The 19,555-nt window shown below is 37.7% G+C and overlaps 1 protein-coding gene across 1 annotated transcript in view; it reads left to right on the top strand.

Moving 5' to 3' along the window:
• KCNH5 (potassium voltage-gated channel subfamily H member 5) overlaps positions 1 to 19,555 on the top strand; it is a 307,440-nt gene that overhangs the window by 17,224 nt on the left and 270,661 nt on the right. Inside the window, exon 2 of the mRNA XM_007095216.3 lies at positions 9,616 to 9,739. Coding sequence (XP_007095278.1) covers positions 9,616 to 9,739 — 124 coding nt within the window. The remainder of the gene's footprint in view (positions 1 to 9,615; positions 9,740 to 19,555) is intronic.

Here is a 19,555-nt window from a genome sequence, read left to right as displayed (position 1 = left end):
CTGCTCCTGAAGAATCTGGTCTCGATGAGTCTCTGACTCATCACAGAAAGGAGTTGTTTTCCAGATTAGAGAAAATGGGTACGATAATCTGTAGATAACAGGTTGATGATCTGTCCCAATGCCTAGCACAGAGTTTGGGCTCTGCTAAAGGTTGCTTTGATTTTGTTATTCCGTGGAGTTACTAGAGTATAAGTGAAGTAATATATCAACAATAAATGAATGATCATAGCTAGGCCCTTCTGAGCTGGAGTCTTAATTTTCTCATTATTGAAAATGGTATGATGGGAGAAGTTTAATATTTTTAATAGCAGAGTTAACTAGGAACAGTTAGAGCTCCTAATCCAAAGCCTAACAAATGTCTTGAAAACAAGTCTGTTTATGACAGAGGGAGGTCTGCAAGACTTTGGGGCTGTTTAGGGTGTTGTGAAATAGAACTCTTACTTCAGGGTATAAAATTGATTTAATGGGTCCTGACTAGCACACCAAAAAATTGAGATAGAGTTAAAAAAGAGGACCTCTCATGGTGTTTTCTGAGAAATTGTTTTTTAGTTATGTGTTTGTGTAGGTGCATGTGTGCACCTGTGTAAACATGTTTTGAGATACTATGTAAAATTAATTTCTTACTATGAGCTTCAACTTAAAAAAAGTTTGAAAAACACTGGTTTGATTAGTTTCTTGGGGAGAGAAAGCCTCCCTCAGCAGGACTTTTCATGTTTATGGTAGTTCGTTTTTAGAACCTTTGGTTTCTGTTTCCTGGGATACAGGCAATTATTTCAATCAATAAATAATTACTATACTGAAACTTTTGTGGGCACAGTAGGCACAAAATTTAGAATCCTGAGGACTATATTATCCAAGAAGTTAAAAAGTAGCATATGTAAAGTATTTAGAGAGGCAGTGCATACTAAATTTCATGATATCAATTATATAAAGAAATCTCACATGAATACATTAATTCCTGTGTTTATTGATATAGTCAACCAACAAGCAAACATCTACTATGTGCCAGGCACCATGTTAGGTACAGGGGGATAAAATGGGACCAAAATGGATATAGGCTTTGTCCTTGTAGAGCTTACAGCCTAACAGGCAGATATGCATTCATCGTATCATAACACAAATAGGTATAAAATTGTAACTGTGATAAGGGCTGTGAGGAAGAGGTGCATTATGTCTGCACTATTAGGGATGACATGGTCAGAAGGTCAGGGAAAGATTTACTGAGGTCATGACAGTTGAGTTAAGATCTAACTAACTGCAGGTATCAATCATATAAGTAAGGAAAAGGCTGGTGTTTAGGCAAAGAGAATGACAAGTTAAAAGACCCTATGATGGGAGAGAACTTGAAGCTTACAAAAACATAAGAAAAATCAGTGTAGAGGACATGAATCAATTTGAATTTTGGAAAGACCTCTTTGGCTTCAGTATGGACAATCCATTGAAAAAATCTCAGAGAGGGTTGGTGTAAAACAATTAGGTAGCTGTTGGAGTGATCTAGGGGAGAGATAATGGAAGCTTGGATTTGGGAGATGATAGCGAGGATCCAGAGAAATGGAGAGATTTGAAAATTTGAAGACATAAAATTAATAGGATTTGGTCATGGATTAAGTACAAGGATAATGAGAAGGATGTTGAAAGATGGCTCCAAGATTTCTGGCTTACATAATTGCATGGATGGTGATCCCATTGTCTAAGATAGGAAACACTGGAAAAGCACCTGATTTGGGGGAATGAAAGGTCATGGACCTATTATATTGAGGTCCACTAAAGATATCTAAGAGGATATCTATGTCAACTTGGATATCAAGATCTAGAATTTATATAAAAGAGGTCTGGTTTGAAGATATAAACTAATGAGTTACGGAATCTATGGAGACAGGTGAAGTATAAGAGGAACTGATGTGGAGAAACTCTAGTATCTACTTACTGGATAAAGAATGTTGAGCCTGCAAAGGAAATGGAGGACTATTCAGAGAACCAGGGGACAGTCATTTTATGAAAGCTAAAGATTGAAAAATTTTAAGGAGTGAGTGGTTACCAGGGCTTCTGAATTGTCAAGTGAGATGAATAAAAAGCATCCTTTGGATTTGGTAACATGTAGAGGCTGTTGGTGATCTTGTTTGTCCTGGAGTGGTAAGGAAAGAACTAGATAGGAGTGAGTTGTATGAATAGGAGCTGAGAAGATGGAACCAATGGGAACACACAACTTTTTTGGGAAGTTTGTCCAGTGAGGGGTTGGAGACAGATATGGTGGTAGTCAGAGGGGGATGTAGGCTAAGTGGTACTCATAGAATTTGTCTGGTTCTGAAAGGTTTTGGTAGGTAAAGGGATGGGGGAAAAGTGTTTCAAGTGGACAATAGGCATCATGAGTGAGTATATTTTGGGGCCATAATGAGAAGACTGACTTAATTGTAATAGTATAGACTTTAGGAGTAATGATAAATATGTTTGTATAGGTAGGGAGGGTATAGCTGGATTTTAGAAGGGTTTCTAAATCTGAGAGGCAATTTGATGATGTAAGCACTTGGGAGTCTATATTTGGATGAGGAGTAGTAGGATGATGGAGGCAGGAATTCAGGGGGGAGAGTGAACATTAGTGTGAAAAGTAAGATCAGTTGAGTCAGGGAGACCATGTAGCTGAATGGACTGCCACTGTTGCCTCATCATGAAGTGGACAGCATATGGATTAGCGAGAGTAAACTGATTAGACCCCAGCCTGGGCTAAGAGGAGAAAAGTTAATTTTTGGTGATCATATTGTATTTATTTATACTTGATGCTATACACAAATGAAAATGTCATATATTTATAGAAGAATTTATCTATACTTTATGAAGCATTTTTGTAGGAATAAGCTCATTTTAATCTCTACTATAACCACCCTACGTATCAAGGAAAGGTATTACGATTCTCATAGCTAAGGTTCATTTCAAATGCCACAGTTTCCCTAAAACTTCTGAATCTTTGGTCCTTCTTCTTCCATGTGTTTTCTTTTAAATTTTAGGGAATTAATTTATTAGCGGTAACACACACAAATTTTAAGTGTACAGTTCAATTAGTTTTGACAAATGTGTATACTTGTGTAGCTTATACCTCTGTGAAGATAGAGAACAATGACCTCCCCCAGAAAGTTCTTTTTGACTCTTTCCTATCAGTCTCCCTCCCATCCCCTTTAGCAATCATTGTGCTGATCCCTATCACCATAGATTAGCCTTGCCTGTATTAAACTTCATATGAATGAAATGATAGCTTCTAGCTATCATTATAATGTTTATCAGACTCACCCATGCTGTTGCATGTGTGAGTAGTTTGTTCCATTTTAGACCTGAGTGGCTTTTCTTGTAGGGCTATGTCACAATTTTTAATCCATTCTCTTGCTGATGGACATTTACCTTGTTTTCAATTTTTGACTGCTATGAATAAATCTGATGTGAACATTTTCCTTACAAGTCTTTTTGTTAACATATGTTTTTGTTTCACTTGAGGAAATGCCTAAGAATGAAATTTCTTGGTCATGGTTAAATATTTAACTCTACAAGAAACTATTTTTCAAAGTGATTGTTCTATTTTCTATTCTCATTAGTATTTTATAAAGAGTTCCAGTTGTTTCACACTCTCATCAACATTTTGTCCTATTAGCCTTTACAGCCACTCTAGTGGTTGAGTGATGCATCATTGTGCTTTTAATTTGTATTTCCCTGCTGCCTGATGATGGTGAGCATCTTATTCTTGTGGTTATTGGTCATTGTTTATCTTCTTTAGTGAAATGTCTGTTCGAGTTATGTGCCCATGTTGTTCACTGGGTCATTTGTCCTTTTGTAGGATTTTTTTTGGTATGTCCTGGATAGGAGTTCTTTCTCAGATATCTGTATTGTAAATATTTTCTTAGTCTATGGATTTCCTTTCCTTTTTTTTTTTTTTTGAAAATGTCTTTGAATGAGCACTTGATTTTAATTTGATGGTGTCTAATGTATCTATTAACACTTTCTTTTACAGTGATTGCTATAGGAGTCTTATCTAAGAAATTCTTGTCTTCCTTAAAGTTGCAAATATTTTTTTCCTGTGTTTTCCTTTTAGTTTTCACCTTTGTATTTACGTCTATCACCCACTTTAAATTGGTGTGTGTGTGTGTGTGTGTGTGTGTGTGTGTGGTGTGATGTAGCAGTGATGGTTCAACTTTTGTTCATGTGGACATACAATTGTTTTAGCCGAGTTCATTGAAGAGACTTTTCTTTACCCATTAAACTGCTTTGGCATCTATGCAAAAAACCAGTGGACCATTTTTATGAGGGTCTATCTCTGAACTTTTTAATTCGCTTTATTGGTTGTATGTTTTCCCAGCCTGGTTCTTCTTTTTCAGATTTTATTTTGGATTATTTTTGGTAATTCATATTTTCATAATATTTTATGATTACTTTGTCAACTACTGTTTTCACTGGGATTATATTGAATCTATAGATCAATTTGCAGAGAGTTGATGTCTGAAAAAATATCTAGTCTTTCAATTCATGAACATGGCGTAGCTCTCCATTTGTTTAAGTGTCCTTTAACTAAGGAGAATTTTTTTAGTGTTCATTCTAGAGGCCTTGCACATCTTTCATTAAATTTATTTCTAAGTATTTGATATCCTTCTAAGTGAAATTGTTTTTCACTTTGCAATTGTCTAATACTAGTATATAGAAACAAAATTAACTGTTATATTAACTTTATTTCCTGCAACCTTACTAAATACACTTATTACTATTTTTTTAATGTTTATTTCTGAGGGGGGGCGGGTGGAGAGAGCACAACAGAGAAGGGGCAGAGAGAGAGGAAGATACAGAATCCAAAGCAGGGTCCAGGCTCTGAGCTGTCAGCACAGAACCTGATACCAAGCTCGAACTCACAAACTATGAAATCATGACCTGAACTGAAGTTGGATGCTTAACCGACTAGCCACCCAGGAGCCTCACTGAATTCACTTATTAATTTTAGATGTTCCTTTAAATATTCCTTAGGACTTTCTCTGTAAACAATCATGCCACCTGCAAATAGAAAGTCATTATATCTTCCTTTCCAATATTTGTATCTTTTGTGTTTTTTCCCTTTTACTTTTTTTTTTTTTTTTTTTTTTTGCCTTATTTCACTAGTTGGGCCACCAATAAAATGTTGAGTGTAAGCATTGAGAATATACATCCCTGACATTTTCCTGATCTTAAGGGGGGAGTTATTCAGTATTCCACCCTTAAGAATAATGTTAGCTCTAGATTTTTTAGTAGGTATCATCTGTCGGTTTGAGGAAGTTTCCTTCTTTTCCAAGGTTGCTCAGAGATTTTAATCATGAACGAGTGTGAGTTTTGTCAAATGCTTTTTTTTTGCATCTATTGAGAAACAATCGTATGATTTTTTCTTTTATTCTATTGATGTGATGGATTACATTGATTGATTTCATAATGATAAATCAGCCTTACATTCATGAGACAAACCCTCCTTGGTTATTATATATATATTGCTGAATTCTATTTGCCAATATTTTCTTCTGGAGTTTTGCAAGCACATTCCTAAGATCTGTTTGTCAGTAATCTTTTTTTAACAGCCATTGTCAGATTTTGGTGTTATGATAATGCTGACCTCATAAAACAAGTTAAGATACAGGATACAAGAGTGTTGATTCATAGGAACACTTGTACCCCAATGTTTATAGCAGCACTTTCAACAATAGCCAAATTATGGAAAGAGCCTAAATGTCCACCAACTGACAAATGGATAAAGAGGATGTGGTTTGTATATACAATGGAATACTACTTGGCAATGAGAAAGAATGAAATCTGGCCATTTGTAGCAACGTGGATGAAACTGGAGGGTGTTATGCTAAGTGAAATAAGTCAGGCAGAGAAAGACAGATACCATATGTTTTTACTCATATGTGGATCCTGAGAAACTTAACAGAAGACCAGGGGGAGGTGAAGGGGGGAAAAAAGTTACAGAGAGACGGAGGCAAACCATAAGAGACTCTTAAATACTGAGAACAAACTGAAGGTTGATGGGAGGTGGGGGAGAGGGGAAAGTGGGTGATGGGCATTGAAGAGGGCACCTGTTGGGATGAGCACTGGGTGTTGTATGGAAACCAATTTGACAATAAACTATATTTAATAAAAAAAATTAAAAAAAGTTAAGAAATATTTCCTCATATACTATCTGACAGAGTGTGTAATATTTGTATTATGTCTTATTTAAATATTTGAAGGGGGCCCCTATGGGGCTTAGTCAGTTAAACGTCCGACTTAAGCTCAGGTCATTGTCTCCCCGTTTGTGAGTTTGAGCCACACATTGGGCTCTGTGCTGACAGCTCAGAGCCTTGAGCCTGCTTTAAATTCTGTGTCTCCTCTCTCTCTCTCTGCCCCTCCCCTGCTCACACTCTGTCTCTCTCTCAAAAATAAATAAACAAAAAAATTAAATATTTGAAGGATTTCACTGAGTCTGGAGCCTTCTGGGCTAGTTTTTTTTTTTTTTTTAATAGCAAGTATTAAGATTTTCCATTTCTTTTTGTGCTTTTTAAGGTGTTTTTCTTATTCAGAAATTTTGTTCATCAAAGTTTTAAAATTAATTGGCAAAAAATTGTTTGCACTATACCTTTATTATCATTTCTATCTGTAATATATCCAGTGATGTCTTCTCTTTTATTCTTAATGTTGGTAACTTGTGTTTTCACTCTCTCGTTCTCTTTTTTTTTAATTATCAGACTTGTTAGGGGCTTATCATTTTTACTAATGTTTCCAAAGAATTAATTTTGACTTTGTCAAGGTTCACTTTTCTTTTTAAAAAAAATTTTTTTTAACGTTTATTTATTTTTGAGACAGAGAGAGACAGAGCATGAACGGGGGAGGGTCAGAGAGAGAGAGGGAGACACGGAATCTGAAACAGGCCCTGGGCTCCGAGCTGTCAGCACAGAGCCCGACGTGGGGCTCAAACTCACAGACTGTGAGATCATGGCCCGAGCTGAAGTCGGACGCTCAACCAACTGAGCCACCCAGGCGCCTCAAGTTTCACTTTTCTTTGAATACTTTCTATTTTATTGATCTGCATTCTGATCTTTGTTTCCTCATACTTAATTTGGGTGTAATAGCATTTCTAATTTCTTCATATAAAAGTTTAGATAACTGATTTTAAAACTTTCATCTGTTAAAAATATAAACGTTTAAAATGAGAAATTTCTCCCTAAGTATTGCTTTAAGTGTATCCCACAAACTTTGATGTGTTGTTACTTCATTAACGTCCAGTTAAAAATATCCTCTAAATTTCTTTTGATTTCTTCTTTGACCCATTTCTTCTTCTAGACCCAGTCTAGAAAGGAATTGGGTAATATCCAATAGTGTAGATTTTTTTAGATAATTAAAAAAAACCCACCTCATTCCTAATTTAATTGCTTTGAGGTGAGACTATATACTCTGTGATTTCCATATTTTGAAATTTATTGACTTCATTTTTGTGACTCAAAATCAGATCTGTCTGGGTAAAAGTTACACGTGCACTAGAGAAAAATGTGTATTCTTTAGCATTCTGTAGAGTATTCTATGAATGTCAGTTAGCTAGAGTTAGTTGATAGTGTTGATAGTGTTTAAATATTCTATATCCTCAATCATTTTTACATCTGGTTGTTCTGCCAGTTGATGTGGGAGAGAGTAAACATTCCATTTTTATTGTGAAATTGTTGAATTCTCCTTTTTTGTTATGTCATTTTTATCCTTCATGTATTTTGAAGCTCTTTCATTACTTTTATATACATACTTTTATATACAATTGAGACTGTTATGTCTTCCTAATGAGTTGACCCTTTTGCTATTATTAATTGTTCCTTTTAATCTCTATTATTCTTGTCTTTTGCATTAATATAGCCACATTGGGTTTCTTATGCTTAGTGTTTGTGTAGTGTATGTTCCCCACACTTCACTTTCAACTTGTCTATGTCTTTATTATTTATTTTTTTTTAAGTTTATTTTTTTTTTGTTTTGAGAGAGAGCAAGAGAGAGAGAGAGATAGAGAGAGAGAGAGAGTGCATGTGGGGGAGGGACAGAGAGAGAGGGAGAAGAGAGAGAATCCCAAGCAGGCTCTGCACTGTCAGTGGGGAGCTCAGTGCAGGGCTTAAACCCATAAACTGTGAGATCATGTCCCAAGCTGAAGTCAATGTTTAACTGAGCCACGCAGGTGCCCCTAAGCTTAAAGTCTTAAAATCATAAGTTAATTTCTCTTTTTAGTATGCTATTTTGAATATGAGTTTGAAAGAGATTTCTTTGGTAGATATTTTGAATTTTTGAATTATAGTATTCCCTTAAAAATGTACTCTTTTTATTTTATTTATTTATTTTTAAATGTTTATTTATTTTTGAGAGAGAGAGAGAGAGAGAGCGTGAGCATGAGCTGGGGGGTGGGGAGGCAGAGAGAGAGAGGGAGAGAGAGACATAGAGAATCCCAAGCAGGCTCCACACAGTCAGCATAGAGACCAACGCAGGGCTCGATCTCACAAACCCTGAGATCATGACCTGAGCTGAAATCCAGAGTCAGATGCCTAACTGCCTGAGCCACCCACATGCCCCTAAAATTTACTCTTTTAAAATATTTATTTTAAAAATAATATTTTAGGGGTGCCTGGGTGGCTCAGTCGGTGAAGCATCCGACTTCAGCTCAGGTCATGATCTCACGGTTTGTGAGTTCTAGTTCCGTGTCAGGCTCTATGCTGACAGCTCGGAGCCTGGAGCTGCTTCGGATTCTGTGTTTCCCTCTCTCTCTCTGCTGCTCCCCTACTCTCACTCTGTGTCTTTCTCTCAAAAATGAATAATAAACATTAAAAAGTATTTTATTTCTATATTTTAATATCATTCTAATTTTGTTTCACTATAATGTTAACATATTTATCATCTGATTTACAAAATTGCTAAAGGTGCTGCCTAAAACTGTTAGATTTTCAATCAAGGTTGATACCAAAAGATATTATTTTTGTATTAATTTTTATACCTAATGCAAAACCACTTCTCTATGTAAAATAGATCAGAGATGTTCCTTTTATTTAGAATAATGATAGTTTCCAAATTCTGTGTAAAATGTGGTTGAAAAGAATATCTTTGAATAATTTTATTTAAAAAAAGACTCTTCTCTTATTTTAAATTAGACTTCTCAAGATCAATCTCATGGACAAAATTATATGTCAAAATTATAATAGAATTTTTGGAGGAGTCATACAAGTTTGCTTCAATATTATCAAGTTCATTTTCTTTGTGGTGAAGTGACTGTAGCCCTTGTCTTAAATTAATCTGTGTAATTATTATAGTCACTAACTTTTATTTAATATTAATCATACTTGTTCTTCATAGCTTAGAATATACTTGAATGCAAAGAGGTATTATAAACTGGCTTCTCTTCAATGGGGTTTTTGTTTGTATGCAAATCTTGTACTTATTGCAGATCTCATTTGATAATCACGCTGAACTGACTATGTCAATCTCCAGAATAGGTTTTGTTATTTGTACCATAACAAACCATTGTTGCGTTGGTCTATCTATGAATTTGTCTTTTCATTTCCTTGAAAGAAGTACATTGTTAAATGCAGATAAAAAACTTCCTTTTCCTTCTTTCTTCTTTAGAATCGAGTTTCTTACTGGGAAACGCCCAGATTGTGGATTGGCCAGTAGTTTATAGTAATGACGGTTTTTGCAAACTCTCTGGCTATCATCGAGCTGACGTCATGCAGAAAAGCAGCACTTGCAGGTAGGTCCTAGAAGAGCTCAGGAATCTTCTCTGAAGTGTAACTAAATGTTGACTGTGATTCATGGCTACACTTGCAGGAGTCCCCCGCTTGTCCCTGGTTTTCCTTCCTGAGGTTTTGTTTCCCGTGGTTTCGTGCTTCCCATGGTGTATTACCCCCAATTAACTACTTTCAGAAGCAGATGCTCCTCCTTCTGATGCAATGTCACGTCCAGAGTAGCCTAACACTCCCTCCAGATGCCAATGTCATTCTCCTCACTTCATCTCATTATATAGGCATTTTCTCATCTCACATCATCACAAGAAGGGTGAGTACAATATAATAAGGTGGTTTGGGAGAGAGATAGACCACGTTCACATAACTTTTATTACAGTATATTGTTATAATCGTTCTATTCCATTATTACTGTTGTTGATCTCTCCCTGTGCCTAATTTATAAGTTAAACTTTATCATAGGTATGTATGTCTAGGGAAAAAACAGTTTATACAGTGTTAGGTACTATCTGCAATTCCAGGCATCCACAGGGGTTGGGGGAGGGGTTTGGGAGAGGGTCTTGGAACATATCCTCCCCAGATAAGGGGAAGCTCCTGTCTTAGACTCACTGTGATGTTGTGGTTTATAATAGGAAATATATATTTGGTATCTGACACAGTTCCTGGCACAGGTCTCTTAAAACTCTTGGAATTTTCTGTGATCAGAGAAATAAAAGTGTCTTTTGTTATGTTAATGGCGACTTTCGGAAGGCCCTTAAGTAACCTTAGTGTGGAGGCTGTTGCCATGGGAACCATCTAGGTGCTAGGAGGGTGGAAACTTTCAGTACTCCTGCTCCTCAACTTCTCAGCCTCTAGGGAAGGGATGGCCAGGAGGCTGAATTAATTGCCAATGGCCAGGGATGTAATCAGTCTGGACTGTGTAGTGTAGCAGCCACAAGCACACAAAAGGACAGGGTTGGTGAGCGTGTGGAGGGCCTGGGAGAGCATCGCACCTGGAGATGGCACTCTGTTTTTCCACCATACCTTGCCTGTGCATCTATCTCTTTGGTCCAGCTGTTCCTGAGTTATATCCTTTTATAGTAAACCAGTGATCTAGTAAAGAAAAGATTTCTCTGAGCTCTGTGTGCTGCTCTAGCAAATTAAACAAACCCACGAAGGTTGCGGAAACGTCCAGTCTGTAGCCGGTAGGTCAGAAATACAGGTACCAACCTGTGCTTTCAATTGGTGTCTGGAGTTGGGGGGTGGGGGGTGGTCTTGTAGGACTGAATCTTATGCTGTATCTCCAGGTAGTGTCGGAATTGAGTTGAATTGTGGGACAGCTGTAACTGAACCAACATGAGTTTGCTCCTTGGTGAGTCAGAAACTACCTGATGGAGTTGTCATGCAAACAAAACTTTATTCGCAGCAAATAAGGAGATACAGGGGAATGGCTTCCAAAGCCTCCCCAGAGCAAGGGTGAATGGATTCCTTTTATTTAGGATTAGGATGAGTATTTAGACAGGGAAGCCTTGTCATTGTATGTAGGAGCGGGCATAACGTTGTGCATGCGTCTTAAGGAAACATGCCTGTCCACGCGTTGTATGTTATGTAGATGAGCCTTGTGGTCCTCCTTGGGTGGAGATTTTATACTATAATGAGCTAAATGTAGTTGTCGGACATTCTAGAGGTCACTTCATGGTCCATCTGTGCAGGTGTGAGTCTGAGGTTAAGCTCAAATGCTCTAGGCCGTCCCGGCTGTTGGAGGTCTTGTCAGGGCAGTGGCTGTCACTAGTAGGGTGGTTTCACTTTCCATTTGCCGGAGTTAAGAGATAAGCTGGAAAGAAAAGCTTAAGGAAAAATGGGGGACAAAGTTCGGTGCATATAAGCAGGTGGGCAGTAAAGGTCAGGTCTTGGTGTCCCAAGAATTGTTTGTTGGTGTGGAGACTTGTTGCCACCCATCCTCCCCCATTGGTGCTAGAATCTGTCTACACTCACAAACAAAAACTGTAGGACAGTACAAAAGCAGGAAACTGTATTAGAATATTAAGGAGACTAAATTGTTAATGCAAATATATAATTTAAGAGCCACTGGGGAGAACTTGTGCAAAGAAAAAGATGTTCCCATATCTGTAAATCTACTAATTCTTTCAAGAAATAGTTTTTGAATACTTACAATGAGCCATGAATTATTCTCAGGTGCTGAGTGATCAAAGGAGCGTCCTGTATCAGGCAACCACTGATGGCATCAGCACTTCTTGAGCTGCTAAAACTGTCTTGAACAGAGTAGAGTAAATGGCCCCCAACCCAGTAGGACAAAATTCAGGAACATTTAAAGAACATCGAGGGGCACCGAGCCTGGAACCCGCTTCAGATTCTGCGTCTCCCTCTTTCTCTGCCCTGCTCACTCTCTGTCTCTCAAAAATAAGTAAACATGAAAAAAAAATTAAAGAACGTCAAAATGAAGTTTTTACATCTTGAGTAAATCACATCTGCTTGGTAATGTTGATACATTGTAACTTGTTATTTTGTTTGGCTTATGTAAAACAGAATCTGGCATTTATATTATTTATTACAATTCTTTCTAAAATATGCCATATTTGTGAGTTTAAAGAGAGTATTATGAAAAAAAAAAGGTCGTATAAAAGAAAGGAAATTCTATAAAGGGAACCAATTTAGATCCTAAAACTTTTTCACAGTATTTCAGTAAGGCCAGATGGGATGTTTTTTACTGGAGATAATTTCTCTTCAAAGTTCTCACTTAACTAAGCACCGAAATCATGTTACTTTGGAACTGTAAGGGATTTGAATTATTGTCTACTCCACATCCTTTGTTTTTCACAAAAGAAAACTGAGGGAGGGTTATGTTAAGGGACTGGCCCCGGGGAAATACAGGGATTTCTTTATCTTTTTTTCCTGTATATTTGTGCTAAAAACATATACAATACACTATCTATCTATATCTATCTATCTATCTATCTATCTATCTATCTATCTATCTATCTATCTATATTCTGCATCTTCAAGGAAGCCAGGGATTCATCTTATACCAGTGAGTGTAAACCTGACTGCATGTAGGAATCATTTGGAGGGATTTTGTGTAACATAGATTCCCAGACCTCACCTCTGGGAATCACCTACTGAATCAGCATCACCTGAGGTGGGAGGTAGGAACAGGTACCAGTACCTTTAACCATCGGCTCAGATGATTCTGAGTTTAGCCAGGTTTGAGAAATAATCTGTTCAAACTTCTTCCTTCACTTATCTTGTCCTTACAATCTTTTTTCTCTCTAAAGTTATTTTCACATTCGGTCTTCACTCCCAGGTCTGAAATTGGTAAGCAAGAGTGATGGAAAACTGTGCTACCCTTCCCCCCCACTGAGAGACTGCCTTTGGTAGCACTGATGTCTTCGTGCCTTTTTCATCCACTGGATGAGTATGAGCTCCTAGGCTGCCATTGCACTAAGGTGTGTGTTTTAAGTTCTGGGAGGTTGAGGTCTGTATTGAGCTTCTCTGTTCCCTTATGTCTCAGCAGGCTTGTTAGGAAAAGGTTAGTTTTATGGTAGACGTTACTTGTGGAACAGGCTCTATAGAGAGTTCCAGGGACTGTAGATGCTCTCATGCCCATTTCCTCTTTTTGGACTGTGGACATCCCATCATTATGTCATGCCTGTTTCAGATGCCATTTTCTACCTGAAGTTATTTATGATTCCCTCAGTGAGATGTGGTTTTGCTCCTCTGACTCCCTTTTGGTTCATTATTTGGCACCATCATCTGGCCTTCAACTAGCTTTCCTTATCCCTCGGGGTTTCATCGCTATTGCTTTTGTCATTTTAGAGACATATTGCTCTTCGTATCTGAATATATTGTGAAGTCCTGTACCCATCTGTCTTTGATTCCACGTATCTGCCTCCACTTTTATCCTGTTTTCTTTGGTATGTGAGGTCTGTCCTACAAAAGGGTTTATGAAAACAAATGCTTGCAGCATATTCTCTCCCGTAGAAGAATAGCTTTTTAACTCCTGCCACCAGTGTCAGATTATAAGTGCCTTTAAGGTAGGCATTTCATCTCCTTCACTTTTGTACGCACTAAGGACACAGCTCAGTGTTTTGCATTTGTCTTTGCTGAATTAGATAGCTCACTTTGCAACAAATCCTAACCCAGGTCTCATGTGCTTCTGTGCTCCCAAGAGTTATGGTATTCGAGGTGGTAAGAGAGCAGAGGGCTTTGGATTGGGTTATGCTTTTTCACTGTGGGAAGAAGTATGCAAACCTTCCCCCAGCTCTTCTTCCTTTCACTGTTGTTAGAGATGGCATTTTCAAAATGATAATATTCTCTTTTACAAAAGAACTTTCAAAAAAGATTTTTTTAATGTTTATTCACTTTTTTTTTTTTGAGAGAGAGAGAGAGAGAGAGAGAGAGAGAGAGAGCAACAGACACCCAGGCACCCCTTAAATAACTTTCTTTTTAAAAAAAAATTGTTTTGAGAGATAGAGAGAGACCAAGCAGGGGATGGGCAGAGAGAGAATCCCAATCAGTCTTGTGCTGTCAGTGCAGAGCTTCAGGTGAGGCTCGATCCCACGAACGCTGAGATCATGACCTGAGCTGAGATTAAGACACGGACGCTTAATGGACTGAACCACCCAGGGGCCCCTCAAAGTAATATTCTTATGTAAACAATTATTACTTGATTGCATGAAACACCCCGTGTGTTTTGCTAACCTAGAAATCGCAACCAGTTTAACGCCTTCGTGGAACAATGAAGACTAGCATCTGATATATGAGCAGATGATATTTGAGCCTTATCAGGTTTTCTTATAGGCATAGTTGATTTTAATGTACTCTGCTTCTAAACCTCTTTGTCCCTTTAAAAAATTAAACTCTACTTTTTTATGTTTACTGCAGCATTTTTTAGAAGAATGAAGTCCTGGAAATAGTTAAAATGTCCAGTTGTAGGTTTGTTAAAAAATATTATGGCAAAGCCAAACTTTCTAAATCATATGTTGGAAGGATAAGACACTGAAAGAAGCTAACAACATATTTTTTAAGTAAAAAAAAAAATGAACTGACCAAGCAATCAACCAACAACAACAACAAAAAGGTTATAGAACAGTATCTGTATTATGACTCTGATTTTTTTTTACATATGGCTTTTTTCTATTTCCAGTATAAATCTATAAAAGCCTTTGAATATTACACACAAGGAAACAAGAAGGAAAGACAAAAATTATATACACATTTAGAAACACATTGTTAATGCTAAAAGTTATTATAGAGTTTGGAATCACTGAATTCCAGTTGGAGATAACTAACTTGATACTGAGGATAGCCTTGCAAATATTTCAAAGATTTTTACTGAGTTTCATAATGACAAGTGTTAGGCAAATGTAACAGAATAAGAAACTACAAGTCCGTGGGCATCCGTTTGTGAAGAAAATATACGTCATTTTATATGCTGAAACAATAAATCATCTTTTTATACAGCTTTCATTAGATGGATTAAAGTATTTTAAAATAATCAAACATGAATTGTTTGAGAAAATAAAAAACTGTTCATTGTGATTTTGCAATATCAAGAAGCTAATATTTAGTTCTTCTGCTTTCTTGTTTCTCTTTGTCCTTCTCAGTCTCCCATTAGACCAGGTGCAACAAATTAACTACTAAACTAAACATACTCCTCAGTTTCTTCCCATAGTATTGTGATCCTTCTGGGCAAAGTCTCCCTTTTATTTTATTTCTTTTTCTTGTCTTTGATTTCCTTTCCCCTTCATTCCACCCCCTTCCTTTTCCATAGCTGTTCATTGTAGCATGTTTATTGTGTGTCTTTCGGATCCATCTTCTGTTTGTTTATTAAATAAGTATATTCTTGAAGTGATGTTACTTTGTGTGTGTTTGTTTTTAAAATCTACATAAGTCAGGGGCGCCTGGGTGGCTCAGTCGGTAAAGCGGCCGACTTCGGCTCAGGTCATGATCTCGCGGTCCGTGAGTTCGAGCCCTGCGTCAGGCTCTGTGCTGACAGCTCAGAGCCTGGAGCCTGTTTCAGATGCTGTGTCTCCCTCTCTCTGACCCTCTCCCGTTCATGCTATGTCTCTCTCTGTCTCAAAAATAAATAAACGTTAAAAAAAATTAAAAAAAAATCTACATAAGTCATACCATGCAGTAAGATTGATAGTTTCTTACTGTTTCACTCAACCTTTTGTTATTGAGAGGTTTTTATGTTGCCATATGACAATCTCTTTCATTATGTCTGACGCTGTATAGTGCCCAAATGTCTTCACAGCCTTCTGTTTTATTATCTATTCTAGCAGTCGTGAACTCGAACTTCTGACATTTTGCTACATTCAACAACAAATATCTTCCTACACATCTTCTTGCGGCGCCATGTGAGAAATTGTTTGTCTCCACACCCAGAAGTAGTGTTGCCGGAGAGTAGAATGTATGCTGAATTTGTAAATTAACCGCTGCCAGGTGGCTGTCCAGAGTACCTTTCTGTTTCCTCTCTCAGCAGCCATGAAGGAGTATTACCATTTTCCTAAATCCTTGTACTTCACAGTAGCATCTACATTTCTATTTTTAAACATGTGATGTGTGGTGGGGTGCCTGGATGGCTCAGTCTGTTAAGCGTCCGACTCTTGATTTCAACTCAGGTCATGATCTCACTGTTTGGGAGTTCGAGCCCCGAGTAGGGCTCCGCACTGACAGAGCAGAGCCTGCTTGGGATTCTCTCTTTCTCTCTCTCTCTGCCCCTCACCTGCTCACATTCTCTCTCTCTCTCTTTCTCTCAAAGTAAATAAATAAACTTTAAAAAAAATGTGATATGTCCTATGTACCATCTCATTTGGTTTTGGCTAAAATTTCAAAAAACATTCTTATGATACTTGAGGATTACCAGGAATTTCAAATCTAGTCCATTTCATTGTCTAATAATTGCATTTCCAAGCCTTTGGGCTATTTTGCTATTTATTGAAGGACACAAAACAGACTGCATATTTAAAGGTGATTGTAGGTTTTGGGGGAATGGCATTTAGTAGCATCTGATCTTATCTCATGACCCCCAGGAAGCCCTGACATTGGTTGAAGGCATCAAAACATACTATCATAAGTAGGGTAGAAATCACTTTAGCATTTTACCTTTGATTAACCTGAGATTTTTAAAAAATCCCTCTGTACTTGTTTGTTTTTATTTTTATTTTTTAAATGTTTATTTGAGTCAGGGGAGGGGGTGAGGAGAGGGACAGAGAAGGCGAGTGAGAATCCCAAGGGGGCTCTGCACTGTCAGCACAGAGCTTAATGTGGGGCTCAGACTTCCCAACCATGAGATCATGACCTGAGCTGAAATCAAGAGTCAGATGCTTAAGCGACGGAGCCACCCAGGCGCCCCAGAGCTGTGCTGTTTTTAGAGAGGTGAGAAGAGCAATCATACAGGTACGGAGGATTGGAGTAGATAGATACTTTCAAATACATTTTTTTTCTGGAAGGCTCATTAATAATCCATTACCCAAGCCATCAAATTAGACAATGAAACAATTAAGAGGCACTTTATTGGATGTACTTCACAAGGAGTTTCATTAGCACAGGGTCCTTTCAGCCAGCCAGAGCACAGTACGCATGAGGGATGCCACTCCGTGTGGTGACATTTGGCTGAGGGCTCTGATTCACACGGTGGCACTGAGGGAAAGTGTTGGAGAGCAGAGGTGTTCAGGGACGTCACACTCCAAAGGTTAGATGTCCAGTGCCATCCCTAGTTTCCATTAGTTACACACCATGGATCTACCACTATGACTCTATCTAAATCTTCTTAAACTCCTATAAATTAATGGGTTGTGAAAACTTTTGGTTATGATTCACTGTATAAAGTAACTCCTTGATTTATTTTAAAATTACCTCTTTCAGATTTTGAAAGCTGTGTTATTTGTTTCTAAAATTTCCTCCTTACTCCCTCTCTCTCAGGCTTCTTTTTGATTCTTTGACTATTTGAGCTCATTCTCCCATTAACTTTTGTGATAATTTTATTCTTGTGGCTGATTCCGAGCTAGAGACCACATTTACCCACTGCATTAAGTCAATCTGTGTGGTTTCTGTAATGAAGCTACCCTAGGTTGTGAATTACAGGCTATAAATAATATTATCCTTTTTGTGGTGACTGAATATGGCATTTTAGTCCAGGAACATTGTTGACCATTAGCAGATTAAGATAGATTGGCAGAACTCATGAATAGGTTATATATATTTTTTGTTTGTGAGGTTCCTGTCTCTCCTGGAAATCTGTCAACACTTATAGCCATTCTTGCTGGTAGGTATCATAATAAGGCTTGTTGTGAGCTTTTGCTGGTAGAATAAAGGACCCAAGAATAAGTAAATCCTGCTGTAAAGCAAACCTACCTGACCTTAGAAATTTGCTAGGGCAGGAAAGACATGAAAGGTATACTGCTGAATGCTCAGGCCTGCTGGATATAGCCTAGGCCAGACCTCAGGAAAACTTCTCCCTATCCTAAGACCAAATTTTATCACCGGTTTATCGTGTGGCAAGAAAAGTGGCAAGATTATTCAGGAGCAGGTCCTGAATGGATTTATATTTCACCCTCATCAGCTCACAAAGAAAGAAGACACACAAAATGATGTATGTATCCCTTTAAGATACAGTGACACTGCCCATTAGCAAGCATGGCCCAACCCCTGTTCTACAATTATAGAGGAGCTAGAGAGTAGTGGGGTTGGGGCTAGGGCTGGAGGAGCTTTCTTCTAACCCCACCCATAGGGAGCATTTCCAGTAATAATTCAGGCAGTGTATAGCACATTATAATTTGCAACTGCATGTGCATTATCCTTTTAAAGCCCTCACCCTCTGAGGTATATGAACATTATCATCATTTTACTGATGAGGAGACTGAGAGTCCAAGCAATTATATGATTTGCCCATGAATTATGCTGTTTGTAAATGGTGCAGTGGTCTTGTTATATCGTGATCACTCAATATTATAACGGAGACAGATAGCATCTGTGCATCTAATTTTCTTTTCAATAAGATAACAGTGCACTTGTAGTAGTCATGTATAATTACTGTAAGGGAAGCTTGGCATTCTGTCTGAGAGAGCAGCTTGAAGTTCTGAAATGTTTTTCTGTATTCCCATTATATATTCCTGGAGGATATACACAAGAAATGTGTAAAATTATGATATAGGTATATAGTTTCAAAAGCCTGAGGATTACCATTTCTGAATCTTGGTTTCCTTCAGATTCCATTAACCATTCAAAGACTGCATTGAGCTTTAGTCATCCGGAGTCAGGCTGCTGGAAACCTTGATAAAGACACTCAACATTTACGTGTAAAATAGCCAAGCAAATAAACAAATGTGCCATATTCCTGTAGACTTTGTGGAAGCACTGATTTAGTCAGTTTGGGCAACTTCAGATGGAAATATGTCCTTTCATTGGAAGAATGGATAATACATTTCAGACATTCCTTATAGTTTGTTTTGAAATATTTTTTATTAGTTAATTGCTGAATTTTACCACTTCAAATATGTGTTCTGTCACTGGAAATATGTGGTTTAATAAACATAAAATGAAAAATGTGAGTGAAACAATATAACAAAATAGAAGACTAACTTTAAGAAAGTATTCAGAATGTAATAATCTAGGATTTTTTTTCTTCAAGTGCCTTTATTATGACAGGCAATTTTACCACTAAAAGGGCTAAATTAGTGAAGAATACATTATAGAGTTTTCTGACTTTATTTAGAAAGTTGTGGAGCGCCTGGGTGGCTCAGTTGGTTAAGCGTCCGACTTCAGCTCAGGTCATGATCTCGCGGTCCGTGGGTTCGAGCCCCACGTCAGGCTCTGTGCTG

This window comes from Panthera tigris, chromosome B3 (assembly GCF_018350195.1).
Source record: "Panthera tigris isolate Pti1 chromosome B3, P.tigris_Pti1_mat1.1, whole genome shotgun sequence".
Classification (NCBI taxonomy): Eukaryota; Metazoa; Chordata; class Mammalia; order Carnivora; family Felidae; genus Panthera; species Panthera tigris.
The sequence above is the reverse complement of the archived record's forward strand: the minus strand, read 5'-3'. Positions and strand labels throughout refer to the sequence as shown.